Source organism: Oryzias latipes, chromosome 3, assembly GCF_053564925.1.
Source record: "Oryzias latipes strain Hd-rR chromosome 3, Olatipes_Hd-rR_3.1".
In the NCBI taxonomy this organism is placed as follows: domain Eukaryota; kingdom Metazoa; phylum Chordata; class Actinopteri; order Beloniformes; family Adrianichthyidae; genus Oryzias; species Oryzias latipes.
In genome coordinates this window covers 14,446,901-14,465,126 of record NC_136239.1, presented here as the reverse complement: position 1 = coordinate 14,465,126, position 18,226 = coordinate 14,446,901, and the positions used below count along the sequence as shown (strand labels likewise).

General features: G+C 42.2%; 2 protein-coding genes across 14 annotated transcripts in view; one reads left to right on the top strand and one right to left on the bottom strand.

The window, feature by feature from the left end:
- Nucleotides 1-640: 640 nt before the first annotated feature.
- On the bottom strand, nucleotides 641-3,816 carry senp8 (SUMO peptidase family member, NEDD8 specific). Its single transcript, XM_004066870.5, has 2 exons — nucleotides 3,681-3,816; nucleotides 641-1,996 (listed from the first exon to the last, which is right to left on the bottom strand). Exon 2 carries the CDS (start codon nucleotides 1,973-1,975, stop codon nucleotides 1,310-1,312), a length of 666 nt encoding a protein of 221 aa, XP_004066918.1. The 5' UTR covers nucleotides 1,976-1,996; nucleotides 3,681-3,816; the 3' UTR covers nucleotides 641-1,309.
- A 327-nt stretch (nucleotides 3,817-4,143) lies between these two features.
- myo9aa (myosin IXAa) overlaps nucleotides 4,144-18,226 on the top strand; it is a 106,929-nt gene continuing 92,846 nt past the window's right edge. For all 13 annotated transcript variants that reach the window (XM_078944228.1, XM_078944227.1, XM_020712158.3 and 10 more), the window contains exon 1: nucleotides 4,144-4,499. The gene's annotated coding sequence lies outside the window, so the exon portion shown is untranslated. The remainder of the gene's footprint in view (nucleotides 4,500-18,226) is intronic.

Genomic DNA, 18,226 nt, shown 5'->3' with positions numbered 1-18,226 from the left:
TGGTTCAAAGTGTGCATTTCATTGTATTTATATAGAATATGTAGATTCTGTTCAGTGTCTTACTCACTGAGGTTTATGCGTGACAGAAAAAAATGCTACCAAAGAAAAAGAAATCAAAAACGTTGCATCAAAACCCCCTGCAGGCAGCCGCCGTATTGAATTGCAGCTGGCATGTTTGGGACAAACCCGTTTCGGCGTAGGCCCGCTGGCACAGACGACTCCTCATCACGGCTACATTGAAACTTTTTTCTGTAATTCTAACAACAGAAAGGATCCAGTTGGCTCTGAAGCTCACATCCCTTCTGCCGTGTGGAGCGAGCAAGTCCACACATGCTGAAGAGATCCGCCTCAGAATAAAATAAGGAATGAAATCCAGAGGGCTAAAAATGCCAACCAGCAGTGCTTTGGGGAGTTTGTGGTTTACTGATTTTAAAAACAAAATTAGACTTAAATCAGGTGCATTTTAGTTTGTCTTGAAAGAAACTTTGCTTTAGCGTCACTGCTAGGAAGTGCAGCAACTGCTGGAATGATGAGGAGGATCTCAAACTAAATGCAGTTTTTAAAACTGCTTCATCTTTGCTCTCCTGTCTCTGAATTCTGGACCCTAAAGAAACCCAACAAAGCACAAAAAGAGCAGATCCCTTTTTTCTTTTTGACCTTTAATCTGTCAGAATCATCATTTAGACAGCTTGATAAAATATTCCAATCCTCCTCACGATGCAGACATCTTCAAAGGGAAATAAAAACAGACTTATGGTTTTTCAAAATGCAGCAGCCAAACAAAAGTTGATGGACAAACTACAAAAAAAATCAACCTACAAGCTTAAAGAAGAGCCACAGAGCGAGTTTAAAGCCATTTTTCTTCTGGTCACCTTACGGTGAGTTTGATGCTCTGTCAGAACCTAAACAGGCCCTTCTCCACCAACGCGGGCCACGCCCTTTGCCCCACCCACACATCCAAAGCGGTGAAAGACAGAAGCAGCACATTCTTATTGTCAATTAAGTTCATTAAAAATGACCCTGAGCGGTAATCTGCGTAAACATTTCCACGCCATGCGTTCTCTGTTGGTCGAAGCGTGAAGGCGAGAGTTTCAGCTTTCTAGGCATGCTGGTGTTCTTGTTTACATACTACATACGGCCGTGCACACACATGGGATAAACGGGACACCGGCCGTTCTCTGAAGCTTTCCAGTCTTTCCTTTCATGGGCCTCTGAGGATGTAGGAGGGACGGACTTTATACGTAGACGTTGAAGTGCATTCAGATTTCCCAGCAGTAGGAGTGTGCAGAGCTGGTCTGCAGTCAGCATGCTAAGGGAAGGTCAGCGAGCAGCACAGGTCGTTCTGAGCCAAACTCTGGATCAGTCTGCGCCACTCTGCCCGTTTCTGGGTAATGTAGGCCGGCGTGAGGACCTGCACGGGAAGGCGCGGCGAGCCCTCCGCTCTGATGCTCTCGCACAAGGCCTCCGCGATGCAGATGACATACATGCCACAGTCATAGCTGTTCTGCTGCGGCGGGCAGGGCTCCTCCATGAACAGAGCTTTCCTCCCCGGGCCCAGAAACGGCTCCAGCTTGCTGGCGATGCGCCGAGCGTGCAGCGAGTTGCTGCCGTTCTGAGAGTCATAGTGTGCAAAGTGGTTGGAGCTGTGGTGGTAGAGCAGGAGGCTCCAGTGGGAGCCTCCGGCCGTCTGGCTGGAGTTGTCGTTGACGGCGAGGAAGACCCAGCTGTGAGCGGTGAGGTTCAGCGGCTCCAGGAAGAGCGCCAGCTCGTCGGGACAGGAGGCACACTTGATGAACTGGGTGACCTCCGGGCTGATGAAGATGACGGCACCTCCCAGGACGCGGAAGCGCTCAGCAGCGTAATACTCAAAGGCAAAACCGATGACCTGGTCATTGAGCCAGTGCGGCCCCTCCAGGAGGGACACGTCGGAGCGCCGCAACAGGCTGTCCTGGTAGCTCAGAACCACAGGATCCATCCTCCACTATATGGCTGTCAGCTTAAAAAAAGGAACATCCCATCATAAAAACATCAATCAACACAGGCTTCATTTACATCATCAAGAATGTTTTCCTTCAATTTTCAAGAATTTCTTAAAAACACCTCAAGTGTACTATTTTAGCCGTATTACAAACCAAAAAATATTTGATATATTTGACTGGAATGATGTAGTTGGTCTTTGCTTTGTATTATTTGAAAAGAAATCCTTCAATTTGTTTTGCTAGGATAAACACAAATCAATTGTTAAGCTACGTACACACAGAGCATGTGTGGCATTCGTTTAATGCTGCAGTGTATGCATTTTCCCTTTGTTCAGGTCAGGAATGGTGGAAACTTTAGTTTATGTGTAACCTTGGCAACACTCCCATGGCCACGCCCCTTGATGGAAAAGGAAAATTGGTAACTTTGGAAGGCAGGTTGAAAGCTGCAAGCAGAATGCCGCTTGAAAAATTGACTTCAGTGGACGGTCACCTCATCCCAATTTACGATCGTGGCACATTTCAGGGTCATAAGGTCAAGGTGACCTCTGTTTTTATTAGTCAGATCTTAGCTAAAGACCACCTGTCACCAACTTGTGTGTTTGTGCTTAAACATGTAAATCTAAAAACGCTATTAGAAAAACCTGTGATGTCACAGTTGGTCCCCGAATTGATCTGCCCCTGTAGGTCATAGGTCAACTCTACAGAGGGATTAGATGGTTGTTAGGATCTGCTCAACATCGGTGGGGGTTTAGATCTCAATTGTAATAAATGTGAAGGCCTTCTTTCGGCGTTTGGTGGCGCTGATGAGTCCTCAGCATAAGATTGTTGTTATTCACCATAAAATATAAATATATCTGTATGTCAGGCTAAAGGCCTTGAGTTCTTATTGATTGTTTTTATACATGTTCAGGGGTCAAAATGATCTCCAAAGAAGGGAACATTTTAATAAAAAAAATACTGAAAATTAATAACAGTTATGTGGGATAAAATAAGGGTTTTTGTCCACTTTTTGATCAAAATTTAGTAAATGTTACTGATGGCCTACTTCTGAAAATGAGTTTGTACACATATTGTTAAACAAAATAGTGTACTTTACATTAAAACAGGGTTTTGTTGTTGTTTTGCACAGAAAAGAGTCCATTTTAATTGAGATTAATGTGCTTTGGTGCCATTAAATTTGTATTTCTATTTAAATATATTTACTAGACTCTTTTATTAGTCCAGTTTTCTACCACAGACTTTATTTTGGCCATAAGGCGTCTGTTTTCAGGGATGTATTGAGTTTCAGGCCCTTTCTATTGTAAAATGAGGCGTTTTGAATGTCATTTAAAGGTAGACAAACTCTGCTCAAGTAAAAACTGCATTCCTCCTGTCATCCTAAATATTTGAAAAAGAACACAAACAAGTGGATTTTTGTGGCGCTTCTGTAAGTATCAATTATTCACAGGGTGAAATTCAAGCAAATGTAATAATCCCTCAATGACATTCCACTGAGTCACTTTTCTTAAGGTGTTCTAGACTTTTTTTTATAACCTGCGTTTCAACGTTTTCTGTGGATGCTATCGCTGCAGTTTGTTGTGCTAGCTAAACAAATTCATCCATTCCCGCCTCCTGGCGAAAATTAAAAGCTCTGCCTTCTCCATGAAGGACACAGCGCACGCGTGCAAACGAAAATGTTTGTTGTTAATTTAAAGTCCCTACCTGTGACAGTTCACTCAAAACGAGCCATCAAAACGGCAGCGTTGTCCCTCATTGCAGTAACGAACGTAAATCGTTTCTGAAGCAGACCGTAAATATTTTTGCGACAAAATGGAGGACAGAAGGTCCCCTCTGATTGGTTACTGGCACAGGAACGACCGTAAAGGGTACTGAATGAAACTGTGGCATTTTGGACCACAACGTACACACTCTTTAAAGTGATCAAAATTCAATTATTACGCCTCTGAATGATATATACTAGACCAAAAACTTGTTAACAATAATAACCTTTCGAATATAACCATTTTATTAAGTCAAATGGAACTGCAAGAACAAGCTACTTTTAAATGTAAAACAGGAGATGTGACACATCTTTTGCACTTAGCGGCTCTTTGGTGTTCACTTCCTGGTATCACTCCGCCCCGGTTCAGCCTCCTCTGGGGTTTCCTCGCCGCCCACAGGCAGTGCGAACGCGCAGCGGCGCTCGCGAGAGTGGGCGCACTGATTAGCGAGGCAAAGAGGAGTTTTTAAGCAGCCAAGCTGCGGACTGCTGCCTGTTAATTACATTCGAACTGAGGAGACGCTCGGATTAGAGGCAATGCGCAGTGTTTACGTTGGACTTGAACTCCGAGGAGTTCGTCGGGAGGAGAGCGCCTTGCCAAGAGAAGGAAACCTTTTTTTTATTCTGAGGGAGTGCGAGGATTTAATATAGAGTCTTATTAAGTGTTTTTTTCCCTTCCTCCCCGTCTGCAAGCGTGAGTCTGCAGCCGAGCCTGACAAGAAGAGAAGGAGCGGATTTCAGTTGACGTTCAGCGCGTGAAGGTACGGGGGTCTTTATGGTGTGGGGTTCGCTGGGACAAGTTTAGGGTTTGTGGGAAACTAGTTCCTTTGACCTGCTCACATGTGCAACGTCTTAACATAGAAGGAGTTTGTGCTTCTGTGAAGTGAGAAATCGGCACGGAAGCTTGGAAAAAGTTCATCAATGTCAGCGCTCTCTACTCTTTCGTCTATCTATATGCTGAACTGAATTACAAACTTGCATTTATATACATTACAATTAAAAGTTGTCCAAACAAGAAGCAGAAAATGCACAAAGTAGGAGTAAACTGAAATATGTATTTATAGAAGGCGGAAAAAAAGCAAAGTGTCTGCAGAGGAACAGCCATAAATCAAGGATCCCATGCATTTAGTGTCGTTCAGAAGTGGGAAGAGGGAGTGTGTTGGTGTGGGGATGCAGCAGCAGGGTGGGGTGGCTCTTTGCAGACGGAGCATCTGCGCGCTGAAGGCCAGTGGGGGTGAAGAAGATGCTGATTCATGGGTGTGCAGATCTGAACAAGGTCAGGGCATCCTGCTGCTGAGCTGCATGCAGCTTTAATACACCTAAATAGGGGTTATTTTTATCCTGCATGTTGCTATTTCCGTTTTACCTTTGCAAGAGGTCCTTGTTGTGTTTGCCTGAAGTTATTATGCGCATGCAATAACAGGACAGCACAGCCTTCTCCAGCCAATTGGTTGCTTTTCTCCTCTCATTTAGTAGCTTCTCATCTTGTTTGGACTCACGTCTGGCCTCAAACAGGCCAGATCGACCGCTTTCTCATGGCGCTCTCCGACCAGCACAGGTGATGAGAGTTGAGTGGCTCTGTCCCGCAGGAATGTGAGGTCTGAGAAGACACAGCTGCTGTTAGCATGAGAGGCGTCTTGAGGCCAGACTCCAGCAACTGCTTGCTGTTGACACCTGACACCCCACAGGCCTGCTGTCTGCTTTTCTAAAGGCCTGGCTCCAGTTCTGGATCACATTTGGGGTGTTTTCCAGTGATAGCGCGGACCTGGGAGCACGGCACAGCGCTGCCCACTGATGGGAAAACTCTGATTTGAATGCTGGCAGAAGATAATGGAGCTGTCAGTCACATCTGTAAGGTGCTCATGAAGCAGTTTTAAACCTTTTGAGGCAGTATTTTGATGTCAGTGTTCTCTTAGGGAACCTTTGGATGGTTGATCCTCCTTTGTAATATTTGTGAATCTTCTGTTTGTCTGAAACGTGAACTTCTCCAGAGGCTGCGAGGACAAAGCACAATTATTAATTTCTCCTCCATGATTTCAAATAGTTTGCAGTGGCGTGATGTAAAAGGGACGCCGTCTATACGTAACTACCAAATCTGAGTCCCTGATTGGTCAAAGTTCAACCTGGAAAAAAATGCTGTTTGAAAAAGATTGTATTTGTGACGTAGAAAATGGGGTGGGTGGGCCACAAGCTCCCCGCTCCAATCTCGCTGCATGTGGGAGGGGAAGGGGGGGGGGGGGGGGGGGGGCGTGCCAAAGGAGCGCCGGAACTGGTTTTTGCTTGGACTGCGACCCGGTCCCGGATGGATGGCGTTTCCAGCTGCAGTAGTTTCCCATGAAGGTTGGAGATGGGATGCAGGAAATTCAATGCACAGTCCGGTAGGTCTGCTCAAAAAATCGCAAATTTATCAGTCTGCGTATTGCAAAATACGGTGTCAACTGCGATTGTTACCCTAAAGGGTTACTAACGATCTCATCGCAGCTTGAAGTATTTAACTTATCAAAGTGGATGGACACCTTCATGTTGTAGAACAATCAAATCCGGAGCAATTTAAGTTTAGATGCCTGCCTATGTAGACGAGGGTCAGTCGGAGCATAATTTAAGTTATTTTGACTTTTGTTCAACTAAAGCTGTTGCAGTGGAATTAAAGGATATATTATTCATTTCCTGTTTAGCTATTTGTTCATGTATCGACAGTCGTATCGTCATCGCAATAGTGAGCACTTAAGTCGTAGGTTTTCCTTATGGTGCCGCTCTATAGTCGACGTTTGCAGTAAAGGATGAGAAAATCTGAAGCCCGGTTGTCGCGGTGACATATCAGCCTTTTGGCTGTGACGACGAGGGATGGCGTTCAGCCTGACACCTGCTGAAGTCGGAAGGATTTTTGTGTTTTTTGCCGTCAAGCCACGCCGCCGACCTCTTGTCGTGGCGGAACGGTGGGATGGAAGAGATCGGCATGCACACCAAGTCATTAAAGAGGAACCTGCTTGTGCTGCGCCGAACAAAGCTCCCCTTTCTTAAGGAGCCCATTAGATGAGGGAAGCTTTGGCCTCAGAGGCCTGTGCCCCCCACCCCCCACTCTAAAATCTAGCATTTCCTTTCATTAAGTCTTTTTTTTATTTTAATTTTTTTACTTTTTGTCTCGCCCATAGTTTTTATTTTTGAACAAATCTGCATCATTTTGATCGTCTTGTTTCTTTTTTTTAATCTTTAGAAGTAGAAATGTGTTGATGCTGCCTCACATTATGAGAATAATTGTAACTTTTTGACAGATTCAAACAGATTTTTTTACACCGAGAAAGTCATCAGCTATTTTTTTTTTGTGTGAATTTGTTACCAGGAAGAAAATCCCACAGATTCAAACAGCAGAAGCTTTCCATTTTGCTGCCACGCGTTGTGCAGAAAGGCTCATGGGAGAAGGGCTGAATTTTGTGTCACAGTTTTGACAATGGCTGCCGGCCCCCTGCAGCCTCACGGTGCAGACAGGACAGAGCCCAAAGTTAATCCTCAGGCATGTGCTGCTGTGTGATGCTGCACAAAGCTGTGCGGTCCACCTCAAAAACAATTTACTTGATTCGCCACCGTCAAACCTTCCTCCGGTTCAGGATTTGTAACCGCAGAGTATTTGTTTTTCCCAGCAGCAGCTCAGATCTGAATCTGGAAACTGAAAGGAAACGGTGGGATCTGGAGGCATTTGTTTTTGCAGCACGGGCTGGTAATGAAACGAAGAGGAAGGACTGTTTCCAGTTTGGTCTCAGCAACCTCAGCGCTGCTGTAATCTGTGAGAAACTCTGGCAGTTTACAGTAGTCTGCTCACTGTCAGAACGACAGAGCCAGGAGTGACTGAGAAGAAATGGGTGCTGATAGCCGGGATTTTCAGTTCAGCCTGGGACCAGCAAACGATGGCCGGCATTCCTCTCCTGTCTAATCTATTCTGGAGTTATCAGCAGAGCAGATAAAGACCACTTGGAGAGGTCTTCCGTTATCGATGGAGTGACACTCAGAAGTGAACACAGTTCAGAAAGAGTTTATGGTCATTTTGACTGTAAAAGTTGTAAAATGTTTTGGTAATTTATCAGACTTTTCTGTCATTATTTCTCTCTTTTAAATGAGAAATACTCTAGTGACAAGCTGCCAGCTGCTTCTTTTTTTATTGGCATTACTGAATAAATAGGAATTTGACTGAAATGCTATATTTTTTTACAGGAAACATCAGCGTTTAAAGGAGGCTAATCTTTCAGTCAGTCAGCTTTATGCAAAGAAAAAAAAAAGCAGTGCTGCCTCCTGTGTCTTTATAACCCTCGCCTCACACCTGGGTTTGCTCTTGTCACCTCCCATGATGCATTGCACACAGTCTTCCGTCTTGACAGTTTCTGCTTTTCACTGGTGTTGTGGCTGTCTGACTGACGTCCGTGCTCCCCACTTGGCCTGAAAGAGCTTCCTGTCACGGCTCAGTCAGGATCTTTGTGTCACGGCTGTCGGGCTAGAGGACAGGTGTGCTGGAGAAAAGACTCCAGTCTTTCCCGCTGGTAGAGCCGTAGAGTTCAAGCGTCAATCATCTTTTGATCTATTGTAAAAGCGTTCCCAGTGGTGCTTTAATTCTGATGATGCCGTTTTTAGCCCACAAATCGGTACACCTGAGCCGAGCTGGCAGTGAAATAGCTGCGTTGACCGTCCTTGCCCCATACGCCACATGCCCTCAAACAGTCACCGTGAGGAAGGGGTAGACGGACAAGCTGATTGCTCCATCTCCTTTCTGGCATTAAAACCCATTTATTATGAACATACATGAACAGCGTAACAACATGAACCTCACTTCTCTTCACAGTGATGGTGAACTATTCAACACACAAGATTTCACACTTCCCATGAGTCTTAGTGGTTATAGGCGGGGCTAACCCCCTGGTCGCCACAGTATTAACTTTGCGCCGAGGCGGAAGTAATGTTAGCCGCGAGTTTCCTCTGAGACGCTATTAGGTGATGGACAGTAAGCGTGTCAACATACGGCTAATGCAGACGTGAGGGACCCCCCCCCCCCCCATCTCCCTATGCTCTCCTGTGTGGGAACACTTTGTTTTCAGCATCCATGAAGGGAAAAGACCATTGGAAAAGTCGAATGCTGTGTGTCACCATTGTTACACAAAGATAGCGTATGCCACAGTAACACAGCTAATCTGTTAACAATTTGAAAACGGCATCACCCCACTGTAATAATCGGGTCTACAAGAAAAAAAATCTGCAAGTTAAAATGTTTTTTTTCAGGCCAGTGTTATCAAAAGATTGGGGTTCCTGGCAGCTAATAGTTTTTCTTATTTTATTAAACATAGGTCAATTTTATTTATTGTGTAAAACCAATAAAAGCATTTTGTAAGTTATCTTCTACCTTTTTTGTACCGAAAAAAATATAGAAGATAGATAAAAACTTTATTAATCTCCCAAGGGAGAAGCTCAGGTGTCCGGCAGCAAAACACACACAATAAATGTCAATAAAATAATAGTTCATAAAATAGCAGTTCATATCAGTGTACTGAACCGAGCCCTGTGAAACTCTGAATGGAACCGAATTGAGACTTTAGCGGATTCGTTAAACCCCTAATAACTAGTACAATAGAAAACGGTGAGCAATAATGTAGCTATCCATTCGTCCAGTTTGGAGAGAGATTCCACCGATTCCACCTCAGATAAGGACAACAAAGACGGATGTATTATTCCATAAGTGAATATATCAGAATGCAGCGTAACTGGGAACTTGCGGCCCACCCAGCGTATTTTTTTACATCAAAAATAAAAGATTTTTTTTGTAATTCAAAAGAATTTGAATAAAGAAATACTGAGAAATGCAATTTAAAGCAAGATTTTCTTTATATATGTCCTCCATGAGAAAAATGCCAAAAGAACATGTTAAAAACACCAAAAACGTATTTTTCATTGGAGTGAGTCTTTAAAGAAATCAGTTTAGTTGAGGGGATATTGTTTACTCTTTTAACATTTTCATGTTTTTTAGAGTAAGAAAGGTAGGATTTCTGTTTTACACAGAAGTGTCACAGAAAGTCTGGACTTTAGTCTGTGTTTCTCAATAAAGACACACATTTGAACTAAAACGACATTGGTAGGTTGTCACAAAACAGAAAGTCTTGTCAAATACTGCTATCCATCTAAAATACCACATTGTCATAAATCCATTTAAAAATGTTATGTAAAAGCAGTTTCTCGTATTTTTTTTTCTTTTCAGATTTTAATCTTAAAAATCCTGTTTTTGTCATTTACTGTCCTACAGTTCTTCAGTTTAAATCAGCATTTATGTAAATGAGTTTTTAAGATGAACCATGAATACTTTTTTGTAAAAAGGACGGCAACTTGTTCTTAAATGTCTTCTATCTTACAGTAATACTTTTCTGGTGATGCAAATCACTGTGCACAGTAGAAGTGCACAATGGGTTTCCCCAAAATGTCAACACGCATGCCAATATAATTTAATGGCAGCTTGAACAATTTTACGAATCAGATGAAGCCCTTTATTTATTCAATTGGTCACACCGTCGACCAATCGAATGGACCCCTTTTATGTTAAGAGCGTCATTTGGAGTTTTATTTAAGTTATGGTAACTTAAAAATTTAAATGATGCATTAGTTTAGCTATTTATGTATTGGAAGTTATATAATCACAATATTGATCGCTAATAATCGCAAGTTTCCCTCATGGTGCAGTCCTAGAATTTACCTCGACGTGTAAAGGAAGAAAAGCTGCGTGTCTTTAACTTTGATGAGACGGCTGTTCTGATAATAATCAAAGGTGTGAGAGCGGATCGTCTACCTGACCTTATCTCTCTGTGACCTGGGGGGGGTGTGGTAAAGAACCACCTCTCACCCACACCGCCCGTCATCTTCCTGAAGCCAGCTACCAAACTCGCCTCATCATCACAGCGAGCTGCGTCCGTGGCGACTGAGCCGGGCTCGGATTTCAAACATCCTGCAATTTGCTGAAGGCAGAGAGAGTCGTCCCTGTTCCTCAGAAGACGAGAGCCTCTGTTGCAGAGCTCTGTAATTACAGGACCAGCTTCTTCTTTCTTTTTTTTTTAATTTGCTAAACAGATGTGTTGGAGATTATTCTCAACGCTCAGCCCCAGAGTCAGACTCCATGACCTGTCATTACAGCCACCTGCTGATGGTTCAGGCTGCAGACATGTAGAGAGGAGACCCCATGTTTGTCTTGAGGATTTTATACTCCTTTCCTACTTTTTTTGCTTTTCTTGTTGTATACCCCCCCCCCCATTTAATTTCTTTTTATTTTCTCTGGAAATCTGCTTAATAAAAGTCTCTTACTGGCAGACATGCTGCATGTTTGGTTAAATTAGATTAAAAAACAATTTCAAAATATTTTTGTTTTGTTTTATTTGCAACAAAATGATTATGATTTTACACCATAGGTTTTTTTGTGTACGTTATAAATGAGAGGGTGCTTTTCACATAGTTAACATGTTTAAACAGGTTGACATGGCTTATGCTGCTGTCAGCACAGTTCTGTTCACACAGGAACACCAGAATCCTGTTTTTGCCCGAGGTTTGTTTGACTTTCTGCAGAACTCAAACTTTTTTCATTTAGAAAAATCTTATTTCCTGTTTGTGTCGTTTGCTCAGGATTTCAGTATTTACTGGTTTAATTGAGATCTTCTTAATTGGTGCCTTATTTGAAAGTGGATGGTTGCCAACAGGAACAATCCATCTCTATCAGAGGGATCACTGAGCAATGTCTAATCTTCTAATGTGTTTTAGAGGAAAATGGGTGTTCGTCGTGATAAAGGGGGAGGGGGGCAGTTTGACACTGCTCTGTGTCAGCAGTGACGCTCTCCACTCGCCTGTCAAAGAGGTGATGGGTCCTTGTGGGATCTACAGCATGGGTCTGCCTATTACTGTTTGCAAAAAAGATCTAGATTCTTGTTGGCTTTTTACTCAGTTGTGTGTTTTAGTGTGTTTGTGTGTGTTTGTGTGTGTGTGTGTTTGTGTATTTTTAATGAGCTCTGACATACTTGCAGACTTTCCCTGCCAGTGGTTTAAGGTTTTCATGCTGCCTGTTTCTGGAACTGCAGAGAATCGCTCCTCAGAACCTCCTCAGTCTTTCCTAAGGCCAGGGGTGGCGGAAGGGGTCCATTTGACCCGACGGGTTTCCTCTCAGAGGGGAAATGAAGTGTGCGTGATACAGGTCTCTACCCGCAGTTACATGTGCAAAATATCTTGATCGGATCATAGATAGGATTAGAATACAACCGTGTACATGGGCCCAGAAAACCTTTTTCCGATTATAACAAACGTCTATATGGGTCACACTTTCGGTCGGAATAAATCATTTGGGCATGCGCAGTTCTCTTTAAAATACCGGAAGAGCAAATAAGTTCCACTGTAAACCAGCTGAGCTGCCACATACATAAATATCTGGCAGCTCGTTAATTTATGAATATTATGAAGCACCTGTTCGCTCATCTTTTTATTATTAATCTGTGTGGTCAGTGCTTTTTTGTGGTGGAACGGAGCTGGAAGAAGGGTTAGGTGAAGGCTAACACGTGCTAACAACATTTAGCCTTGGATGAACATAAAATCCATGCGTGAAATGCTGCAATCTGCATCTTGGCTGCACCTAAATATGCGGGAATAATATCAGCCTTTTTTTTTTTTTTGTAAGGACATGACTGGAAACACAAATCCACGTGATCGTTTGAACAGTTTCTAAGGACTGAGCAACGTTTCTGCCGCCGGCAGTCTGAGATCGGAGACACAGTTCTACCGGGAGACACGGTTCTCCTGAGTCCGGCAGCTCCCACATGTAACAAAGCATCCTCCCTTCCCCTCAAACACAAAGCTATAAGTCCGGCTGCTCTGCTCAGAGACACAGTTCGCTCGGTCCACCGGCAGCCGCGCCCAGACCGCCCAGGGTCCGGACGTCGTCGGGGGCCACGAAGCGCTCCTCCCCGGCACCCCCTCTCTTTCTCTGGAGTGAAACACCGTCTATGCATGACGTTAAACCAGAGCGGTAGTGACACACGATTGGAATGAACCGTTAACATGCAACACGATCTGGTCAACAATCGGCACCTATCTCGATCGGAAAGAAATTTTGATCCAAACGAGTCTCAGGGCAGAGTATTCTGAACGGCGTGTTTACATGACACATTTTTCTACGGATCAGGCGTTCTCTCCGATTACTTTTGTCCATGTAAACGCAGCCGTTGATGCATCACAGTTCCTGCCTCCCTTCTTCCTTTTAGACATCTGTTCAGTTGCTGATTTCTGTGCTATAATTGAACCAATTGCGGGCATCCGGGCTGCCCTTGAGATCTACCTCCCTGCCTGTGTTCCAGCTCTCCTTGCACTGTTTTCTGTCAATGATCTGGATCAGGTGTGTTCAGTCAATCAGAATGAGGAGGCACCTGAGTCAGCTGATCAGCATAAAGCAGTGTAGAGAGCAGTAGAATACAGGTATGGAGGATCAGGGTTGGACAGCCCTTATATAGATGGTTTTCATTCTATTGATAACCAATATTATTGATCAGTATCTGAGGCTGCAGATACAAAAGTGTTGTGTTTGAAAGGTTAGATTTATGGTTATATTTGGATTAGGGCTAAAGAAAATCCTGTTAGCTTTGTGACTGATCTATTTTTAAAATATCTTTGTTGCCCTTTCTAATTTTGGCAGGAATTTTAGCCTTCAGTTTCATTGTTTATTCATCTATGTCTTTAGTGAAACAAAAGTGGAAGTTTGGAAGGATTTGATACATTTGGGTCAAGTTTTTAAATAAACTACATTTAAACTAAACAAATTAAGATTCTTTTGTCGTAATTCATTTTTTTTCACTCCATCGATTAAACAAGTCAACTTTTTTTATAGTATTATTTACCCTTTTGTTTGCAGGTTTGGTCAACAGCGTTACTTTTAGAAAACTGAAGATGTTTAGTTGTTGATTCTGTTGGCTGAAAGTCCCAATTCAATCAGTTATGCTGTATTGTAAAAGAGTTCCCAGTTGTCTTTTAATTATGATGTTTTTAGGCAAAAAATCCTGTTGTTTTGTAGGACATGGTTTCTGCAGAGCGGCAGTAGTTCATCCGAAATTGGTCGGGCGCTGATATCCCATCAACCCTTACATTTGAGGTGCAACAAAAATGGTAATAGTGGAGCCATCAAACCGTACAGTTTTGAGCCAGATGCCAGCTCAGAAAGGGAAAAAAGAAAATGTACATGATTCATACCATTTTTGTTGGAGTGGGTCTTTAAGAACAAAAAAAATAAAAAATAAAAAAGCATTGTAATGGTTAAAACACTTCTTTGTTTTCTGCTGTTATTAAAGCAGTTCTACAGATGGTAGACTTACCCATGAGAATGTCACCCTCTCCCACAAAGAATGCATCTTTGGTATTGTTTTTTTTGTTCATAATGCAAGTATTTTTAATGGAGTCCACCTGGAGGATTCTTCAGAAACACGCAGAAGCTCTTTAACACCACTCAAATTCAGCAATTTTAGTGGCGACAGTTGGGTCTGATTATTAAAACATTGGTAAATTCTTCTGGAATGAATTCTCCCTGAATGATCATTTTTAACAACTGGAATTTCCAAATGAAAACCGGAACGTTTTAGAGGTTGATGATCTGTCTTCTGCTTGGGGGTCGACGTTATTGCTGGGTGGAGACATTTTCCAACCCAACTGTGACGAGCTATATTGTTATTTCCAGAGCTAGGATGGAAACCAAAGGGGAAAATATTTTTCCACACTGCAAAAATAATAAAACATCAATGTGAGGTCAATGCAAGAGCAAAGCTCTGTATTGTTATTTTAGATCACTATTTCACATACGGCCATAAGCTTCAGTTAAACGGGAGCCATGAGGAACCATATGGAAAGATGATTTCGCTAGAAATACCTGTTATTGTCATTTACTAAGAAATTATCTTTAAATGAGCAAATGCCAAACTGTGATCTGACTGTAAGCCACCCCATAAACTTGAGTTAAGTACATGTACAGTAAATTGTTTACAGATTCATGTTTTCCTAAAAACAAGGAAATCACACTGACGGAAAAAGAAAACACTTAGATTTCATAAACAAGTTTATCCAAGCCAAAATATCCAGAGACCAGGAGGTTCACCTGCAGTCTGAATCCAAGAAAAAGATCACCAGTAAATGAGAAAAGCCTCATTTTCATAAATGGACGCCTTTCTCAGTGTATACATATTTTCCCCAGAGACACCCCTCCCTCTTAAAGCCAAGGGTCTGCCCCAAAACCTTAGAAAGGTGTGAACACCCCTGGAGCAAGCCCACCAAACATAGACACAATTTTTCAAATGTTGACTAAAATTTCATTGACATTTATTGTCAGATCTTGTCCCAAATCATGAATATGTACTGATTTAAAATAATCCTTGGAAGAATTGGGTCATATTCTCAAAAGGTTGTACCAGGATGGAACCAGTGGGTTTCTCCCTTTCATACTAAACATCCTTGCAAGTTAATACCTTTTATTTTGATAAGATTTCAAAGATGCAAAAAGCACTTAGTGTGTTTTCTAACTCTTCTTTAGATCTTGCAAGTCTCAAACTAAAACTTTCATTCAAACTCCTGCGTGATCAACAAAATCTATTGAGCTAGATTTGTTTGTTTGTTTTTCTTGGATTTAAATGAATCCCTCAAAAATTTCAAGCAAAATCAGCAAAGACCTCGTGGGATTTTGTTTTTCCTTTTCTAAATTACCGTTTTTTCCAGATTAAAAGCATTTGACATGGAATACTAGAATATTCCCCTCGCTGCAACACACGTCAACACATTATTGAGAACGGAATGCAAAATATGTTCTTTTCTTGGTTTGTATGCAGACCTAATCTACAGCGTAGTTTCCTGTTGTTACACAGTAACCTGCCAGTCAGGATAACCAGCTGCAGTTGTCAGATTTGAACAAGTGCCTGAAGATTTGAGTTTCGATGAGTTTACAAAGAAGTATTGACATATTGTGGGGAGGCCTTTTAAAAGTGTTAAACTTGTATCTTTAATAGTAAAAGATCATTTTCTGCTGCTAACCAAACCCATAATGTCGGTGCGATCCGAAAAGCATGATTTGCCATAGCAAACCTCTAAAAATGGCAGTGTGAGGACTTTCCTGACGTTTCCTGTGCTCCGTTTCCTGTCGGGTTTGGTCTCTGTCATTGTTTGAGGATCGTAACAACACAGGAGGGCTGGCGATCCTTCAGCAGCAACAGAAACGGCTGCTTTTTCAAACGCATTCCTTCTGCTGCAACCTGGAAGTTTTAGGGATTTACATTTTGGAATACTTGAAAAAAATGCAAAAGAGGCATTAATTAAAGCATCAGAGCAACATGATAATGTCCTAATTAATTTCTGTTGGTGATTGTATTGTTTGTGGTACCATTTTAGTCTTACTGTAGAACTAGTTTAAAGTATAAACCTGATTTTGATCCCTGTGCGAGACAGACCAGGCTTTAGCTCTTTCAAATGTTTGTGTTTTTGACGTTTAAGCTCACAAATTGACTTTAAATTTGGGCTAACTTAGTTTTTTAAGCTGTTTGAGATGGCGTCTGACATCATCGGCAGAAAAAGGAAATTGTAAAGCTTACCCTAACCCAAAAGTCTTTGGAATTGTAGAAAAACGTTATTTAAAGCTTAAAACGGCAAAACCGTAACTGTTGTAGTCTCCAGTTAAAAGAACCTTTTTGTCAGGCAGTAGGGGGGTATTTTCAGTTTGGGTAGAAGATTTCCGGATTTGGACATCGAGGTCTGCAGCCAGGTCCTCTTGAGCTAGTTTGCTTGCCTTAATTTTTCTTTTTGTTTTAGTAAAAAGTGTTCTTATTTTGATAAGGTCAAGTCATTGAAGGTAGATTTTGGTTGATGCATCAACACGTTTTGATTGAATTTCATTTCTTCTTGTGTTGTACCCTGGTTTCATTTCCATCTTCTGGGTTCTGCCCACGTTCTCTGCAGGCTTCCCTTCTAGCACAGCAGCAAATCTTGGCTGATGGTTCAGTTAGCATGTTTTTATTTCTGCAGGAGTTTGTCACCTGTTGTTGCTCAGCTGAAGGAATGCAGAGACGGTGGGTTCAGAATGACCTGTGTCAGTTATTTGGGGCCGTGTGAACGCTGAGAGGCCTTCAGTCATTTTTAATGACGTGATTCCAGCATGGGCTTGTTTCCCGCTCAGACTTGGATGTCTGTGTAACTGATTTAGTTTAACCTGAAATACCAGCAACAAAAGGTGAAGCCTGTTGCTGATCAATTAACGGCTTCATTTTATTGACGGAAACAGTACTTACAGCTCAACTTTAGGCGTGTTTAACCTCTACAGAACAAACTTGGAGGATAACCTGGAGTGCACAAGTGGCTTGGTGCATTTGAGGGATTTGTGGAGGATTATACAAACCCTGCAGAGGAAACAAGTCGGTGCAGACAAGGCTTCGCAATTTTTGAACCAGAATTACAGCCTCAAACATCAGTGCACTGTTGCACCTCTAGTGAGTACAGTCTTGCCAGAATTCAAAGCATACATTTTACAATCCCACCTTTTAGTCTATTGTTCTAGTTTTGAATTGTAGGCAGCAGAGTTTGTCATCAGCTGGGTCAAAGCTGTCAGAGGATATGGGAGGACTAGAGCAATCAGGGCTTTGAAAAGGGCTTTGAAAGAAAAACACGAAAGCCAACTCTAGTGGAACTGTTGGAAATGTTAGCTTCACATGGTCTAATCACCATACAGTGTTGGGTTTTTTTTCACGCTAAAATGACTTCTTACTGATACTTTTACCTCCATCTCCATTTGCTTGGAGAAGTATGTGATCCTTCAGACCAGGAGTTTTCTTTTTTTTAGAGGAGGACCACAGACACACCTTTGTATTTTACATTGATACATTGTGAGTTTTAAGGAGCAGAGACCTGTAATTATGGTTGTTGGACATGCTGGTGCTCATCCTTAACCTTTACGGCCACATTAATCAGCTGACCTGTTACCTTAAAGCCTAGTCCTGCGATGCCGCATTACCACCAGATGGTTCCCCTAAGCGAAAGAATAGTTTAGGGGAACTATTCCCATCGACTCTGCTGTATTCTAAACTTTTTCTGTTACAACAGACATGCACCTGTATTCAATTTCCTTTTTTTTGGGATTAGTATAAACTATCTACTAATGTAGAAATCTTCAGAAAGCTCAGAACAGTTCATAAGGGCAGCAAGTATGAACGTGTGATTGCTGAAATTTGGATTCATGAGGAAAAAACTTGATTACTTATAACGAGCTAGAGCTACTGCCAAAGTTTTGTTTGTTTGTGTTGTCAGTCATGTGCTTCTGGCTTGGAGTCGAGTCATTTTAACCTCCAACATGGCTTAATTTTTCTGCGTTTACACATTTTGAAGCATCTCTTTCCTATGGAGTTTTGTTTAGAACAGGTTTAGCTTCAATCTGTCAAAGGACTTCCACTTTAGCTCGTTTAAATCCTCACCGGCA